The 16,265-nt window shown below is 43.4% G+C and overlaps 1 protein-coding gene across 8 annotated transcripts in view; it reads left to right on the top strand.

The window, feature by feature from the left end:
- The first annotated feature begins 1,233 nt into the window (after window positions 1–1,233).
- The window catches only part of MSANTD2 (Myb/SANT DNA binding domain containing 2), a 31,200-nt gene continuing 16,168 nt past the window's right edge, over window positions 1,234–16,265 (top strand). For 2 of the 8 annotated variants that reach the window (XM_070365148.1, XM_070365149.1), the window contains exon 1: window positions 2,183–3,032. In XM_070365148.1, the coding sequence (XP_070221249.1) occupies window positions 2,268–3,032 (765 nt within the window). In that variant the 5' untranslated portion in view covers window positions 2,183–2,267. Of the gene's footprint in view, window positions 3,033–3,071; window positions 14,677–16,265 lie in introns of those variants that run through there. The other 6 variants (XM_070365152.1, XM_070365151.1, XR_011463098.1 and 3 more) reach the window with 6 other exon arrangements.

Here is a 16,265-nt window from a genome sequence, read left to right as displayed (position 1 = left end):
ACCAGGGCTTCCTTGGTGGCTCAGCTGGTAAAGAATCTGCCTGCAATGAGGGAGACCTGGGTTTGATCGCTAGGTTGGGAAGATCCCTTGGAGAAGGGAACAGCTACCCACTCCAGAATTCTGGCCTGGAGAATTCCATGGACTGTATAGTCCATGGGGTCGCAAAGAGTCGGGCATGACTGAGCGACTTTCACTCACTCTCTTTCATACACACTATACACCTTGACATTAAAAAAAATTACTGTTGGCCTAAATGAGAGTGAGTTTTGCTTTCATAGGTGTCTAAGATTCCACTAGAGCCTGTGAGAGAGTTGGAAATGAGAACACTGAAAACCAGAAGTAGAGAGAAAGTGAAGGGGGAAGATTAGATTAACTAGAGTGCAAGCAAAGTGATGTGATAGCTAGTGCTCACACATGCTTGTGAGGAACCAGGAACCGTTGGAAGAGTTTCATCTATATTAATGCATTTACTCTCATGACAATGCTGTGAGGTCATCCTCATTTCATAGCTGAAGATACCACGACACCAAAAGGTTGGGTAAATAAGTTGGTTGAGGTTACAGAAGTGGAATTTGAAGCCAGGCCTTCTGAGTCTAGAATTCATACTCTTAACTGTGGTGCTAGACTATATATACATATAGATAGATAGATGTGAAAGATTTATTGCTTTGAATTTTTTAATTGGAGGATAATTGCTTTACAAGTGTGTTGGTTTCTGTCCTATAACAACAGGAATCAGCCAGAAGTATACATACCTCCCCTCCCTCTTGAGCCTCCCTCCCACCCACCCACCCCAGTTTTGAATTTTTATTGGAAGATAGTTGATTCCAATAGTTTATTGGAAGATAGGTGAAGATAGTTGAAACTAACACAGTGTTGTGTTAGTTTCAGGTGTAGAGCAAAGGGAATCAGTTATACATCTACTAGACTATTAACTTTTTCTTAGAAAAAAAGGAAGAGATAGCATGAATGTTGGAATTTCTTTGTGTTCATATTCCTATCTTATAAAGTACGGCGACATTTTAAAATGGCATACAGAGACAATTATCTCCTCTACTTTGTCCCTGGTGCTTATTCCTTTGGCTTTTCCAATGACAACCATGTCATTCTCTGGGGGTGATTCTGAGTTTATTTTTGGCTGTGCTTGGTCTTCCTTGCTGTACTAGCTTTTCTCTAGTTGCCAGGAGCCCAGCAGTCTAGTTGGCCGTGTGTGGGCTTCTCATTCCGGTGGCTTCTCTTGTGGCGCACAGGATCTAGAGGCCCTGGCTTCAGTAACGGTGGCATGATGGCCTAGTTGTTCCACAGCATGTGGGATCGTCCCCCATCAGGGATTGAACTCACGTCTCCTGCATTGGCAGGTGGATTCTTTACCACTGAGCCACAAGGGAAGCCCTGATTTTGAGTTCAAAATGCAGCTGACCTCACCTTTTTTTTTAAAACCTGATATATTTGCCATTAAAAGAAAAAAAACATTGCATAGCTTATTTATATTTGAAAAACAACAACAAACAGCTGGGGCCTTCAAGTTTAGCATCCAAGATTAATGTTTGGCTTTGAAGAATATTGAAATAGCTTACAGCGACGTATTGGACTTGGGGTGTTTAACGTTCATTAAACTGCAGCACTTTATGGAACGATTACCACTAATTACTGGAGGTCACAAGAGCCGTCATAATTGACAGTCTTTTTTTCGTCGCCTTACACTGGAGAGTATGAAAAACTGTGGGAAAAACGATGTAACTTCCCAGTTAGGGAGGATGGAGAACGGTATGGGAAAGTAACTTTTCTGCTGAGGCTGGGAGTTCATACTCATTTAAGCTGTAGACAGATCGTGCAAGCGCAATAAAGACGTCTAACTAACTGTTCTACAAACCATAACCCCCATCCAGACTAACTGGCAAATAGATCAGAACTGGAATAGGAGTTGCTCTTCAAATACTGCGCTTGGGAGTCTCGAAAAGCTACAGAGCACAAACCAAGCCTGGTTCCCAGATACTTTTTAAAGTCTTTTCCAGGTATGCTCTCCCTGCAGCCTCGGCGCCTTCCCGGCGCGGGACTCCCCAGCCTCCGTCCGGGACGTCAGCCCCTGCACGCGGAGGCCAGTTCCGAAGAGGGGAGCGGCAGAGCCGAGGGAGGAGAGCGAACGAGCGAAATGGTCAAGTCCTCCTTAACTCCGGGCCCCCTCGCGGGCCTCACCCCTCCTCCCGGGGGCTGAGATTGGAGAGGAAGTGGGAAGGTTTCAATCTGTTCCTCACACCGGCGCCCTCATGCCCCAACCCTTCTCCTCCGCTCGGGGCTCCGGCGAGCCTCATTCTCGCCCCTCGCCCCGGCAGAGGAGCGCGCGCCGCGGCCGGGTGCGCGGAGAAAGACCAGGGGCGACGGGCGACCTCCACGCTGCCGCCGGGGCCCGCAGCCGCTCGCCGGCCAACAAGCCAGGCCCGAGGGCAGCCCCGGAGTCCGGGGCGGCCGGATGTGAGGGCGCGTCACTTCCGGGCGGTGCAGCGGCGGCCGCTTGGAAGATGGCTGCGCCCTGTGGCTCGGAGCTGCCCGCCAACTCGCCGCTAAAAATCCCGAAGATGGAGGTGCTCTCCCCGGCTTCTCCTGGTGGCCTGAGCGACGGAAACCCATCGCTGTCCGACCCTTCCACGCCTCGGGGTGCCTCCCCGCTCGGGCCGGGCAGTGCGGCGGGCTCGGGGGCAGCGGCGTCCGGGGGTCTCGGGCTGGGGCTGGGGGGCCGCAGCGCCGCCTCGTCCTCGGTCTCCTTCTCCCCTGGTGGCGGCGGTGGTGGCGGGGCTGCGGCAGCCGCCGCCGCCGCCTGCCGGGGCATGTCGTGGACGCCGGCAGAGACGAACGCGCTCATCGCAGTGTGGGGCAACGAGCGGCTGGTGGAGGCACGGTACCAGCAGCTGGAGGGAGCCGGCACGGTGTTCGGCAGCAAGGCCCCCGGGCCGGCCATGTACGAGCGCGTGTCCCGGGCCCTGGCCGAGCTGGGCTACGAGCGGACCCCGTCCCAGTGCCGGGAGCGCATCAAGGTAACCGGCCGCCCGGCCTGGGGCAGCAAACCAGAGGCAGAGAGAAGGCGGGGAAGCGGGCCTCGGGGGCGGGGGCCGGTCTGAGCGCAGGGCTCCCCTCCGGGGCCCGGTGGGCCATTCGCATCTCCTCCGCCTTTTTTCTTCTCTCCCTGGGAAGGGGGGGCTTTTTTTCCAGATGGCCGCCAGCCCGTAGGTTTTCTGAGTTTGAAGTTGGGCGTGCCTGCCGCCGCCCCTCTTTCTTGCCAATCGAGGATGTTCTTGCGCTCTGAAGTTGGTAGTTTCGAATTGTGCTCCCGGCGGCGGTCCCGTGCAGCCGGCGCTTCTCGCCCCCACCGCCGGGGCCCCTCGCTTTGTTCTAGGCTGGGGGGCTCCCAGGCAGAGGCTTACCGGCCGGGGCGGGATGGAGCAGGGATAGAAGCGGGGGAGGTGCGGGGAGGTGCTGAGCTCCCCCCCGCCACCCCCCAGTTTAGGAATTTTCAAGTGAGTGGCAGGGGCAGAGCCGTACGAAAGGCGCCTTCAGACGATGGCCTTTGTGTCAGTTGTCTTGCTTCTGTCTTGAGCTTGCTTCTAAGTCGAAGGGCGATCAAGTCTTGAGATGCTTTGGAGAATTGGGAAGGCTCGGTTGTAGCCAGATATTGTATTGCTTTTGTGGAGTTAGGGCACAGTTAAAGTTAGCCTGGCTGATAGTTGGTCCGAAATTTGAGTGTGGTGTCTTCAGAGTTAGGTTGGCTTGAGGCCCTGCAGTGTTTCTGACGAAGCTCCTTCTTGAAAGCCTGTGTTCCCCTGCTATAGCTGTTGTGCCGGATGTGATGACAAGTGAAGCTCTCACTGTGCGTCTGGCCATCCTTGTGTACCTGAAGGTTTCAGTACAGAGGCTCAATTTCGGCTAGAAATGTTACCACCAGTCGGGTTACTGTTTTCTGTTCCTGATGACTTTTAATTTGGGAGTTCACATTTGTAGTATTGGCAGATACGGAGTTGTTTTTTAGGTAAGTTGGTTGGTGTCCTCTTCGCAGGGTCTGCTAAAAGATTCTGGTAGGAGACTTTCCCCCTAGTTCACGGAACTACTACTTGTTCAGAGTTACAGTATCAGTGTGCTTCGTTTCTGGCAGGGCTGACACTTTTTTGGAACTCCATGACGGGGTAAAAACCCAGTGGGAACTGTCATACTCACACTGGAGAAGGATATGGCTCCAAAATTCCAGAGATCTTGTCTCAAGTGTTCATTTGAGGACTTTGCGGCTTAGAAAATTTGGTCCAGAAACCAAGATATTTCAAACCTACTATTTTTAGGGACTCTAACACCCATTTCTCAATTAGAGAATTAGATTGGTTTACCTGATAACATGTTATCTTTGGGTCCCCCTCCCTCTCCATTTTAAACAAGGATGTTATGAAAGTAATAGTTTATAGATAGGATAAATAGTAGCTAATAGTAGCCACTGTTCTCTGAATCTCATTCCTTGTTCTATTCAAGGTTGTTAAGGTTAAGTTCAGGGGAGTTTTTGCATTGTGCTGTTTAGCCTCTATCCGTGAACTGTTTTGAGTTTAGCAATACTCTTTAGGCTTTTGTAATTGTTTTAGCTTCATTGATTTTCTTTTGTCCATAGAAATTTCCCAATCAGAAGGACAAAGGGTGTTATCCAAAGCTGCTTATGAATCTCACTGATTATAAAATTGTTTCTCAAAAAGCCAGGAAATCTCCAGTTGGGTTGCATCTTTGTCCAGTTATGAAAAGCATAACCTAAAGCAAAGAAAGGAAACTGGGTTTGTCTGAAGAATTTTCAAAAGAGGATCATTGTCTCTGTCTCCAAGCAGATAAGATCAGATTGACCTCAAGTTCTTAGAATATTTGGAGACCTTATGGATGTTGATGTACTCTAATCCATAGTAGCAGTTGGTGAGGAGACCAGATCACCGTTTTTTGTTTTCTTTTTTACATAAACAGTTCCTTAAGTGTGATTTCAATCAAGGAACCAGACTTCTTCATTAACAGCATTGGTCTTTCCTATTGGAATTCCATAAAGACGAGTTCTGATCTCTTATTCCCAACAGTATTTCCAGTGCCTAGGACATAAGTAGGCACTGGATACATATTTATTAAATTCACCAAATAAACAAAGCCTTGAAGGAGAATGTTGGAAAGTATAATAATCTAGAGCAGTGTCCAGATTTTAACCCCAAAACGTAGACTCTGAAACCCAATTTGAGAAGTACTTCCTTAAAAACTGAACTCTGTCCCTCTTGGAGACTTAAGATGAATGTAATCTTAAACACAGATGCACACGTGGTCACTGAAATCATAGCCGTACACAATTATGAGGTGGATGTCCAAGTACTCCAGATTATGTTTATGAAAATCAAAAGGCAACCTTAGGAAATTCCCAGGGAATCATCACAGACCCCTGAAACAAATCTTTCAATCCCAGTTTCAGAAATGCAGATTTAGAACAAGTAATTCAGAAATCTCTTTCATCTGATTCTGTTAATGAGAACTACAAAAAGAAATTCAACAGTCCTTTTTGCTTTGGAATTTGCAAAATAGAAACAAAGTAGTGCAGTGAGATATGGACCTGGAGGTACATCTTATCCAGAATAATGCAGCTCACTTAAGTGTGAACTCACGTCAGAGGCTCCCCGGGAAGGAGCACCGTGTGCATCAGTTCATTTCTGGTCCAATGTATTTATTTAAATATCTGTTAAGATTCAGCTATGAAGTAAATCGTTTCTTCTAAGTTTGAAAGGAAGGAGGGTATATAGTAACTTCAGTTTTTCCCTGAAACTTTCCCTGAATTATAGTTTCAATATATTGATGTAACAACCTTGTCATATGATGACTCTTGGATTTTGCTACCAAAGTACTATTTTTAAATACTATCCAAGCGAATATATGTATTTCTAAGTGCACAGGATTTTAACTTAAAGTCAGATATAAACATTTTTTTTTTTAATTGCTGCAAAGTCTGAAATGTCCTGTTACTGGTATTTGTTCAGTTTTTTGGATAAAATGGGTGTTTTTGAGACTGGCTTGCTACACGTGTTTGGTATTGTTTGGTTCTGAAGTTTTGTTGCTTTCTGTTTGTTTGCCAGGAGAAAATGAATCTGCTAACAATTCCAGCCTAATTTTGGAGTCAGATAAACAAATGGGTGATTTACTATCCTTTCCTATAAGCCTTGTCATATTTCCATTTTGTAAGTGCTTGAGTGTTTACTGTCTGCTTGGTGTTAGGGTGAAGAGAAGAGCTGTAGTACAGAGTCCAAGAGCTTACAGTGTAGTTAAAGTTTGTGTACCCACACCTAAGAGTTAAAAAGCTGTACCAGACAACACAGGGGATGGTATGCAGTGCAGTACTTCGTATCGAATGACAAAAGCGGACCGTAAGTGTGATGACTTCAAAGGAGGAAGAGGGCTCAGCACAGCCCATACTATAGCAGTTGAGAGACCTATCTAGACTTGGAATTTGGAGCCAGATGCCAGATTCACACTTAAGTCAGTTAATCCGATGCCCTGCAAAACTCATTCTCAAGTCCCATATTTTTGGGTGTTCTCCAAAAATTTGGCTCTTGAGAGCTGGCTTTTTGTCTCTCAAACAGATGCTTTACTCTGGCTCTGCCTGAAGATGAAATGCAAGGTGATCATATGACCTAAAGAACTTGTCTTTGCTCGGTCAATGCTGATTGTTTACCAGATAAACTTATAAATGGTGGGAGTCTTCTGCCTAACAAGCAAGATGATTAACTTTTTAGGGACATTGTCTTGATCTATATTCATCAGTAATTCCTCGTAATCTTTGGAACAAATATTGTACTTTAGCAGACAAATCACAGTGTGGTATATTTGATCTTTCATTGTAACTATTAAGACTTGTCATTATCTGTCCTGTGAGAACAAATAGGACAAAGATAACTTGGATCCCACAAATACTGTTGTCCCTGTCTGAACATTTTAAGACTGCCTATCTCTAAGGACTTTTCTGATGTCAGCACACTAGACTTTCTGCATTATCGTTGAAAGATGTTTCAGAAATACGGTCTGCCACTCAAAAGTGTTCATACGAAAGATTTAGTCAGATTTATCTCCTTCCGTTTCTTTTGTTCCCAAGCCATAGCCACCAGAAAACATATGTGTTCCAGTTTTTTTGTCTGCTTTTGAATCTGACGGAGATTTGATATATATACTGAAAGAATAGATTCCCAGCCATACAAACATATATTTAGGCTTTTGGTTTTGGAGGTAAGGACTCTAGTAAGCACACCTTAAAACTGCGTGAATAGGCACCTGAGTTTATTTCCTGTCATTTTGGGAAATCTACTGGAAAGTGGAGTGAAATATTCTGGATCCTTCATTAAGAGGATATGTAAAAAAAGGAAAAAAAAAAAAAAAGGAAACCCATACTATAAAGCAGTGCTGTTCAATAAAACTTTCTGTAATGATGGAAGTGTTCTGTATTTGCTGCAGTTCAGGGCAAGAGCCACTAGCCAAAGGCTATTAAGCTTTTGAATGTGGTTCGTGTGCTTGAGGAACTGAATTTTTAATTATGATTCATTTTAATTAATTACATTTTAAATTATAAATAGCAACATGTGGCTAGTGGCTACCATAGTGAACAATATAGGTAAAAAGTTGTTATTCAGAATATTAAAGAAGGCTTTATTTTATGAAAGGATTGTCTCGGCTACACCCTCAGACCTCCGAGGGGGCTTGTCGTGTTGGAAGTTCTTTCTTCGTGCCTTCCCTGTTGCTTTACCCCTGAGTAGGAGGAACCTTGACAAGTCGAGAGATAGGGTTCACCATTGTAGGAAGAGGAGCTTTTCCTGTAAGGAATAAGGTATTATAATCTCAGTTGACTGGGGCAAAACATATCTACACTGTCTAGCCGACTGTGCAATAGCTGCTGGCCACAGGCAGTAATTGAACACTGGAAAGGTGGCCAGTGTGACTGTGCCACTGGATTTTTAATCTCAATTTTAATTCATTTATATTTAACTAATACAACATTGTAAAGCAACTATAATCCAATAAAAATTAACTTAAAAAGGTAAGTTAATTTAGTGGCTGTTATGGCACCCCACTCCAGTACTCTTGCCTGGAAAATCCCATGGACGGAAGAGCCTGGTGGGCTGCAGTCCATGGGGTCACTAAGAGTCGGACACGACTGAGCGACTTCACTTTCACCTTTCACTTTCATGCATTGGAGAAGTGCATGCGTTGGGCTGCCGTCTCTGGGGTCTCACAGAGTCAGCCACAACTGAAGCGACTTAGCAGCAGCAGCAGCAGCATATTGACCAGAACAGCTTTGGAATTATAGTGTTCAGACTTTTTTTGCTGTGTACTCCCAAAAGAGTTTTGAAATCCATGCGCTCTCTTGAATGTTTGAAAGCTGACATTAATGTTTTTTCATCATATGTTTTAAAATTTATGGGACATTAACAGGATATAGGACATATTAAATCTAGTATGAGTAAAATGAGATTGATGTAAAACTTACTGAATAATGTACTCTGAATCTGAAAGAGTCACCACAAATTCTTATCTATAGGTTTTATCAAATATATCTTGAAAATGTTGATGATCCCACAATATTCCACTTACACTTAAACAGTATGATTAACCTATATTCCTTTGACTGTTCTAAATTCAGCAGCCAAGCTTCATGCCTAAAAAATATATACAAGACTGAGAATGACAGGAGTCCCTAAGGTTTAAGGTGCCTTGATCAATCATCAAAGAAGGCGTATAGGCACTACAATTAGAGACCGCTAATTTAGAACTTTGAGCATCTTTTCTGTTTCTTTCTTGGCTGATATAGAGCTCCCAGGCCCTTGGAATTCCACTGCCCTGAGGAGCCACGAGAGATTGGAACTTAACTCTTGGCTAAAGGCCAGGCATCTGGGGAGGACTTGGAAGTCTTACCCATTCCCTTTCATCACACTCATCTGACAGATGGATCACAGGGTTTCTTTAAATACTAAGGTCTGAAATAAGGACTTTTTTTTTCCCCCATTATTCATCAACAGATATGTGAGGGCTTTCTGTGGGAGGCCCTTGACATACAGCAGTGTACCATTTACTGTCAAGGAGTCTCCTTTCCAGGGAAGCAGGAGTCAGGATACTAGAGCACCAGTTCCAGTACTGTGAGCATAGTCTATGAACTGTGTGGACATTAAGCTCCTGGTGCTATAGCCTGTTTGAAAAGTCATGCCTTTCAGCTGAAGAACCGTTTGCTGTAGTGCATGAAGGTATGCCCTGGACACCACGTGCGACTGGTGGGGGGCGTCATCCAGGACCAGGCCAAAGGGTGGAGTCACTGGTTTGGGGACAACAGCAGAGGTACCAGTTCTAGAAATTTATGTTTCCATAAGTAACTTTTTTATAGTTTGAATTGCAGTTATATCCATTATATATCTCATTCCTTAATTTATATACTAGAAAGAAAAACCAAAGCCGTGCATCTTTGTGAACATTCAAGAAGAATTGTATTTTACCCTGTGGCCTAGTACTCACATGACATACATATATGTGCATAAATAGATGATTGTATGTATGTAACCAAAGCACATTTCACAAGATAGTAACGCTTATATTGCACTTACAGCGTGTCATGCACTGTTCTAAGTGCTTTACAAATACTAACTTAATTAACTCACATGGTGATGCTGTACTTAACTGTGCCACACAGTCTGGTTTATTCTTTTCTACTTGAACCCAGATCCTCCAGCCCCAGCGTCTCTTGTGTGGCATGGTCTTCAGCACCTGTCTGCGCCTCGCAGGCCTCTTTCTTCGCCCCCTCCCCACATCCTCCTTCCCCCGCCCCCCACCACAGTGCTTTTCAGCATTGCTGCCCCTTGCCCCCCAGTCCCTCTGGCCCTCATCTTTCCTCTACCCCAGCCACACTTTCAGTTGTCTCTGGAAGTTCCCTCACCTAAAACAGGTGCAAAGAAAACCTGGGAGGATGGGGGTGACCGCACCCACTGGTACTGGGCAGTGGGCTTACTCCTTGGGGACTGGCAGCTCAGGGTCACGTTGGTCCCCACGTGGGCCACAGCGCGAAGATGGCAGGATGGCGGAGCTGGAGGGACTGGGGGAGGGAAGACGGGTTAAATACATCTAGGGGACCAACAGCTGACAGAATAGAGGTAGGGCCTGGAGTCTTTCTCCTGCAGGTCCCGCAGCCGCAGTGACACGTTCCGGGAGGGCATGGGGTGGACCAGGGATGCTCGAGGCGTGCCCGTTGTGACCTGACCGATGTGTGCCAACACTTGGTGGGGGCAGCAGTGCCTCCCCATCACCACGTGCATGCTCTGTGCCCAGGGCTCAGCTCGTCCCCCTCCCCTGAACTGGGGTCCTCAAATACCCCTTACCTGCACCGTCCCCTCTAACTGTAGCAACTCTCCATCCACCCTTGTCTCCCTAGCCACCTTCTCACCGCCCCAGATCCTCTGCACCAGAACTGGTCCTGTTCCCCTGGATGGTTATCCCTTCATCTCCCATGTGGGGTGTTGAGAAATGTGCCCACAACTCATTAAAATTGATTACCAACCTGCTAATGGGCCAGAACCTGCAGTTAGATAGAAGGGGAATAAAAGAGAATGAGGTGACATTTAGTTTTTTCAGTCATTGTGCTACTTTAGACGCAAGGTATCAAAACTCCAGAAACATCATTCATTTGGGACAGGTCATGTCCCAGATATTCTCATGAAATGTTTTATCCTGTGTAGTTCTAGAGACCTAGAACCTAGGGCTTGAGGGAAAGGTGAAAGGGGGTGGGAAGTGGTAAGAAATCAGACTGGAGACAAACAGGAGGTCAGAGGATGGGCTAAGGAGTTTGGACTTTGTTCGAACTTATTAGAGTTTTCAGCTGGGGAGTGGCGTGGTTCCTCTTAGGTTCTCGAACTGGCTGGCAGGTGGAAAATGACTTGGCAAGGCTAAGACTTCAAGGACTAAGATTTTTTAGACGCTCCTTGTAGAAACCTACGCAGGAGGTGAAATAGTGGCAGTGAAAAGGGAGAGAACAGAACAGATTTCAGACATAATCAAAAGTAGTGGAGCTGTTTTGGAGAATCTGAAAAGTTAGATTTGCTAGATCTTAACCTGGCTACACAACTCACTGTGTACTTGTCTACCAGTGTACACAGAGGATTGTAATTGCAGTCCTTAGAGGTCATCACAGTACTTGATTGCTTAAGTTTTAAGTTCTAAGTTGGTTCTTTTTTTTTTTTTAAGCTGTGCTACGTGACAGGGAGTCTTAGTTCTCCCTACAAGGGGAGCGCAGAGTCCTAATCACTGGATCACCAGGGAGTTCCCTAGGTTTGGTTCTCAAACCCAATGGAAGTGTTAGTCATTCAGTCATGTCTGACTCTTGTGAGCCAATGGGCTGTAGCCTGCCAGGCTCCTCTGTCTACAGGATTCTCCAGGCAAGACTGTTGGACTGGGTTGTCATTTCCTTCTTTAGGGGATCTTCCTGACCCAGGGATTGAACTCAGGTCTCCTGCATTGCAGGCAGATTCATTACCGTCTGAGACACTAGGGGAGCCCAGAACCCAATGAGACCCAGCTAAATAAAACACTGCTTTAGGGCAGTCCTGTCTGTGTTAAACAGATTCCCTTGGGTTCTGATCTGCTCCCCAGGCTTCTTAAGTGATGGTCCTGCCTTCTTTTTTCCTAACATTACCAGAGGGCAAGAACTAAACTCAGATCTAAAATTTCAATGTAAATTGTCATGCATTCTCTCAGAAGTATGCTCACGTCACTAGGATGAAGTAGAATAGCAGCTGCCCGCCCCCGACACACACACACACTTTGGATGGTTTGTATCTGTGTCGTGTTTGCAAAATGTTTTTTTTTTTTTAAAAAGGGAGAAAAAACTTCTTGAGTTTCAAAAACGAATACCAGTACATTTTTTAGATAGTCAATTGTTAGGATTGCCCATTGACTACTAGATACTGTGTAATTTTAATTCTGTTGTGGGGTTTATGCAGTGTGCTCTGCCTGCTATTTACCATTGCAGAAACTTCCTTCAGTGTTGAAAATGAATGCTCAATGAATCTGTGTCTCCTTGCTGCATATGTTACAAATTATCTGCGGTTTGTAATCTATGCGGAATCTTCCCCGCTATTGTTCTGAAGAATTGAAAAATGTCTGCATACTGGAATAAGATGTATATTTAAATCTGTATAATTCTTAACCTATTTGTAGTTGAGAGAGTCCTTGAGAGCCAATGGAAATACTTTTTTTCTTGGCACTAATCAAATGAGTGTTACTTTGTCACTTAGTGTGTGGGGTGTGATGTTATTTCCTAATAGAATACAGACCTGTGTTTATTCTCAGACATTTTAGGAATAACAGCCATCATCTTATTTTTATGTGTTCTTGGCTGTATTCATAAATTACATTTCTTGAGCTACCAAATAATAACTTCATTCATTATAAAGTGATGAAATAGAATGGAAGTTATTTACCTAGATTTGTTTTCTAGTAGCGTTTTCTCAGCCTGTGTAAGATGACTTTGTTGTAACAGCCTGAATTTTTGAAACTCACAATGTTGTTTCTCTACTATCTACCTTCAGATTACTACATTTATCCAAATAAGTCAATTATGTTTGTACTTGAAATTAATAAAACCAGAATAAAGTTCATATCTACCAAAACCTGCTCTTATCATTATTATTTAAAATTTACAAATACTTTTCTCTAAATGGATAGAGCTGCTTAATGATATAGAAAAAGGAGTGTGATAGGCCAGAAAGTACCTTGACCTTATAACTCTCAACTGCCACGTACAATCTTAAGGAGTTTCCATCATTCATTCATCCCTTTAGCAAATATATATTGAGTCGCTTCTGTGTGCCAAATATTTGATTTAGGTTCTAAGAATACGTAAAAGAATAAAACTGGGAAAAAAACAAAAACAAACCCACTTGCCTTCAAAGAGGTTGTATTCCAGTCGAAAACAATATGAATATTTTAAGTATGTTAATTCAAAACTATTACCACAATCGGAAAACCCCTCAAATAAGATATTCCTTTATATTAGCCTTATTGACCTTAGAAGGTTTGAGCTCTCAACCTTCCATTATGCATAGGAAATAGAAATTCATTTGCTTTGGCTTTATTAAGAATGATATACATGATTTTTATATTATGACTTCCTATTGTGATATGTCCAGTTGTCACTGAGTTTTGCCCCTCCAAGCAGCGAAGTGCCATGCTGCTGGTATTCATCTCTCATTAGATAATGAGCACATCTGTGCTGGTCCTGGTGGCACAGCCTTCAGCAGAAATGGATACTGTTCCTTCTGTCTTGTATAAATCAGGGAATATGGTTAATAGTTGGATTTGAGAAATCAGAGTTTTGCCAGTTTTAGAACACTATAAAATAATTTTTGACATAAGTTATATAAACCACATTACAAAACTGAGAGGAAAAAGCAAGGGAAAGTGTTTAACTTCTTCACAATAGCATATCTACAAGTCCGTGAGATGTTATTTTTCAAGAAGTGGTGGTGAAGCTTATTTTAATTCCAGTAAAATTTCCATTGGAGAAGGAAATGGCAGCCCACTCCAATATTCTTGCCTGGAAAATCCCATGGACAGAGAAGCCTGGTGGGTTACAGTCCATGGGGTTGCAAAGAGTCGGACATGACTGAGCACACATGCAAAATTTCCATGCACCAAAGAAGAAATGAGAAATCTACATGCTTTTTGTTGTATTGAACTCTGCAGAAGTATATATTCATGTCATTCATGCTTCTTACTTGATTCATGCCTGCCTCCTGCTTCTTGCAAACAGGTTGCCCAGTGAGTGAGGCTAAGTCCTCACTCTGGGTGGGTAGTGAGGATTCCTTTTTTCCTCCCTTGTTTATATGTCACTGTGTTAGTCACCATATTCTTGCTCAGACTATAAACCTTTGAAAATGGCTAAATGATTGGCTTTTAGCCATAGAAGAATGAATATGAGTGAAAAGTTGAAGTTATGATGACACAGCCAGGTGTTGGTGAAACTTGAATAATGTGTGGGCAATAACATATTCATTTAACAATGTTACCTAATATGTAACAAACCTAAATCTAGGTATAAACTCCTTTTATTAATACTTAAAGATTTCACGTGTTGTCAAACAAACCTTGATACAACACTTTAAGTATTAATAAAGAAGTGAGCATTCTTTTATATTGGGTGATGTTGTTTAGCTGAAAGTTACTTGCTTTTCTAAACAAGGTTCTGACACTGATCAGTACAGTAAGGTCCTTTTGAGTCTGTTATTCTTATCATGTGCTTAATGATAAAGCTTCACTGCTACTTTTTCTCTACTTGAACTAACCTTCACATAAGACACCTTGGTTTCCAGGTGGTGTGACTATTCTTTAATAATAACAAATATTTAACATTTACTGAGTACAAGCTACTAAGCAAACACTGTTTTAAATTCTCTACTTGAATTTTTTTTTATTTAACACAAATCTATGATGGAGGTAATGGCAACACACTCCAGTATTCTTGCCTGGGAAGTCCCATGGACAGAGAAGCCTGTCGGGATACAGTCCATGGGGTCACAGAGAGTTGGACGCGACTGAGCAGCTGTCACTTTTACTTCATGATGGAGAGACTGTTACCGGCTCCACCTTACAGATAGAGAAATTGAGGTACAGAGCGATTAATTTTTCTAATGTCACAGAGCTAGCGGGTGGTGAAGCTAGACTAAGTCTGACTCTCCACTTTTAACCACTTGATTGTATTGCCCCATTGTGAATTATCAGTCCACCTTTATTAAAATTTAACAGTTGAAACAGTATTTTGACAACAATGAAATCATAAATTCAGAAATGCCAAAATCACACTGCAACACACAGATGGACCTCATAGGGCTCATATATGTTCCTTGTCATAGAAATGGAAACACAAATTTTAAAAATCCTTGCAGATAATTCATGGTGTCCTAAGATTATAAACATAATGAGAAACATTGATTTGAAAGTCCCAAGAATGTAAAACAAAGTGTTGAAACATAAGACTTTTATTGTAGACAGCTCATTCAGTCATTCATTCAGACCTTTATGTAATGGTATTTATTGGACTACCAACTCTTCTTCAAGAAATTAAGTTTGAGGTTAAAGAAGGAGAAACATTTACAGGGTAGAATGAACTTTTTGACAGTAAAAGTGGATAAGGATGTGGCTTATTGAAGGAGACCGCAGAGTGACCATTACTTTATGCCTGCCGTTGTTCACCTAATGTGTAAACGACTGGGTGCTCTTCTCAGAGGTGATGAGGGTGACATGGACTGTTTCATAATGCGTGATATAAATGTACAAAAAGGAGACTATGCAGATGAAGAAAGCTCAAAATAGACTCAAGAAGTGAGAAATCAAGAGAGTGCAGGGAGTATAGCAGTAACCCAGGTAAATGTGGTTACTTCAGCTAAATATGAAAATGAGCTATGAACTTCCCAGCAACTATGGGAATATACAGTGATTTTCTGTACTTTTCATTGTCTGCAGAAGAGAAGCACACCAAGTCCTCGTTCTGAAGCCTAAGATGAATTTTCATTAAGGACACTCTGATAGCGGCCTTGGATAAGCTCTTTTCTCTTCATTCTCTTTTCTGTTAAATAGGGCAGCATGACGCATCTTCTGTGTATATGTAATACATTGCCCGGACCCCTCCCCCGGGGGTGAGACACTGGTGTGTCCCCACCAGCTGCCTGAGTGGTGATGGCTTTAGGAATCCTCCTGAAGGAATCCTCCCAGGAATGTCTGGTTGTCCATGGCTAGGCTCCCTCTCCACTGGCAGCCGGGTCTCAGTGACTGGTCAGTGCTGAAATTCAAAAGTCCAGCCGCCTTGCCTTAAGGGAGTTCTAAAGTATTACTCATATTCCATACCTCACTTTAGGATTAACCAAGACCTCTGCAGCAGCCGTGAGTTACTTCACCTCTCTCTTCCCCATCCTGTGCTCACAAATGCTGTTCTGAAGAGCCTCCTCAGTGCCTCTTTCCTGGGACCCTCTCTTTTAGCATCGTAGAAATTAGAAATAATAAATATAAACTGCTGACCCCAATTCTCAGCACACGGTAGGAACTGAGAAAATTTTAGTTATGGTTTACTTTCATTGCATGGGACATTGAGCCACCTATGGAAAATGTCTGATTTTTGTAGAAGGTACAGACTTTTTTTTCATACAGTAATTCCTTTTAGCAGTCCTCATAAAGGTAAGAATAAAATATAAAAATGCTAC

Source organism: Bos mutus, chromosome 29 (genome assembly GCF_027580195.1).
Source record: "Bos mutus isolate GX-2022 chromosome 29, NWIPB_WYAK_1.1, whole genome shotgun sequence".
Lineage (NCBI taxonomy): Eukaryota > Metazoa > Chordata > Mammalia > Artiodactyla > Bovidae > Bos > Bos mutus.
The sequence above is the reverse complement of the archived record's forward strand: the minus strand, read 5'-3'. Positions and strand labels throughout refer to the sequence as shown.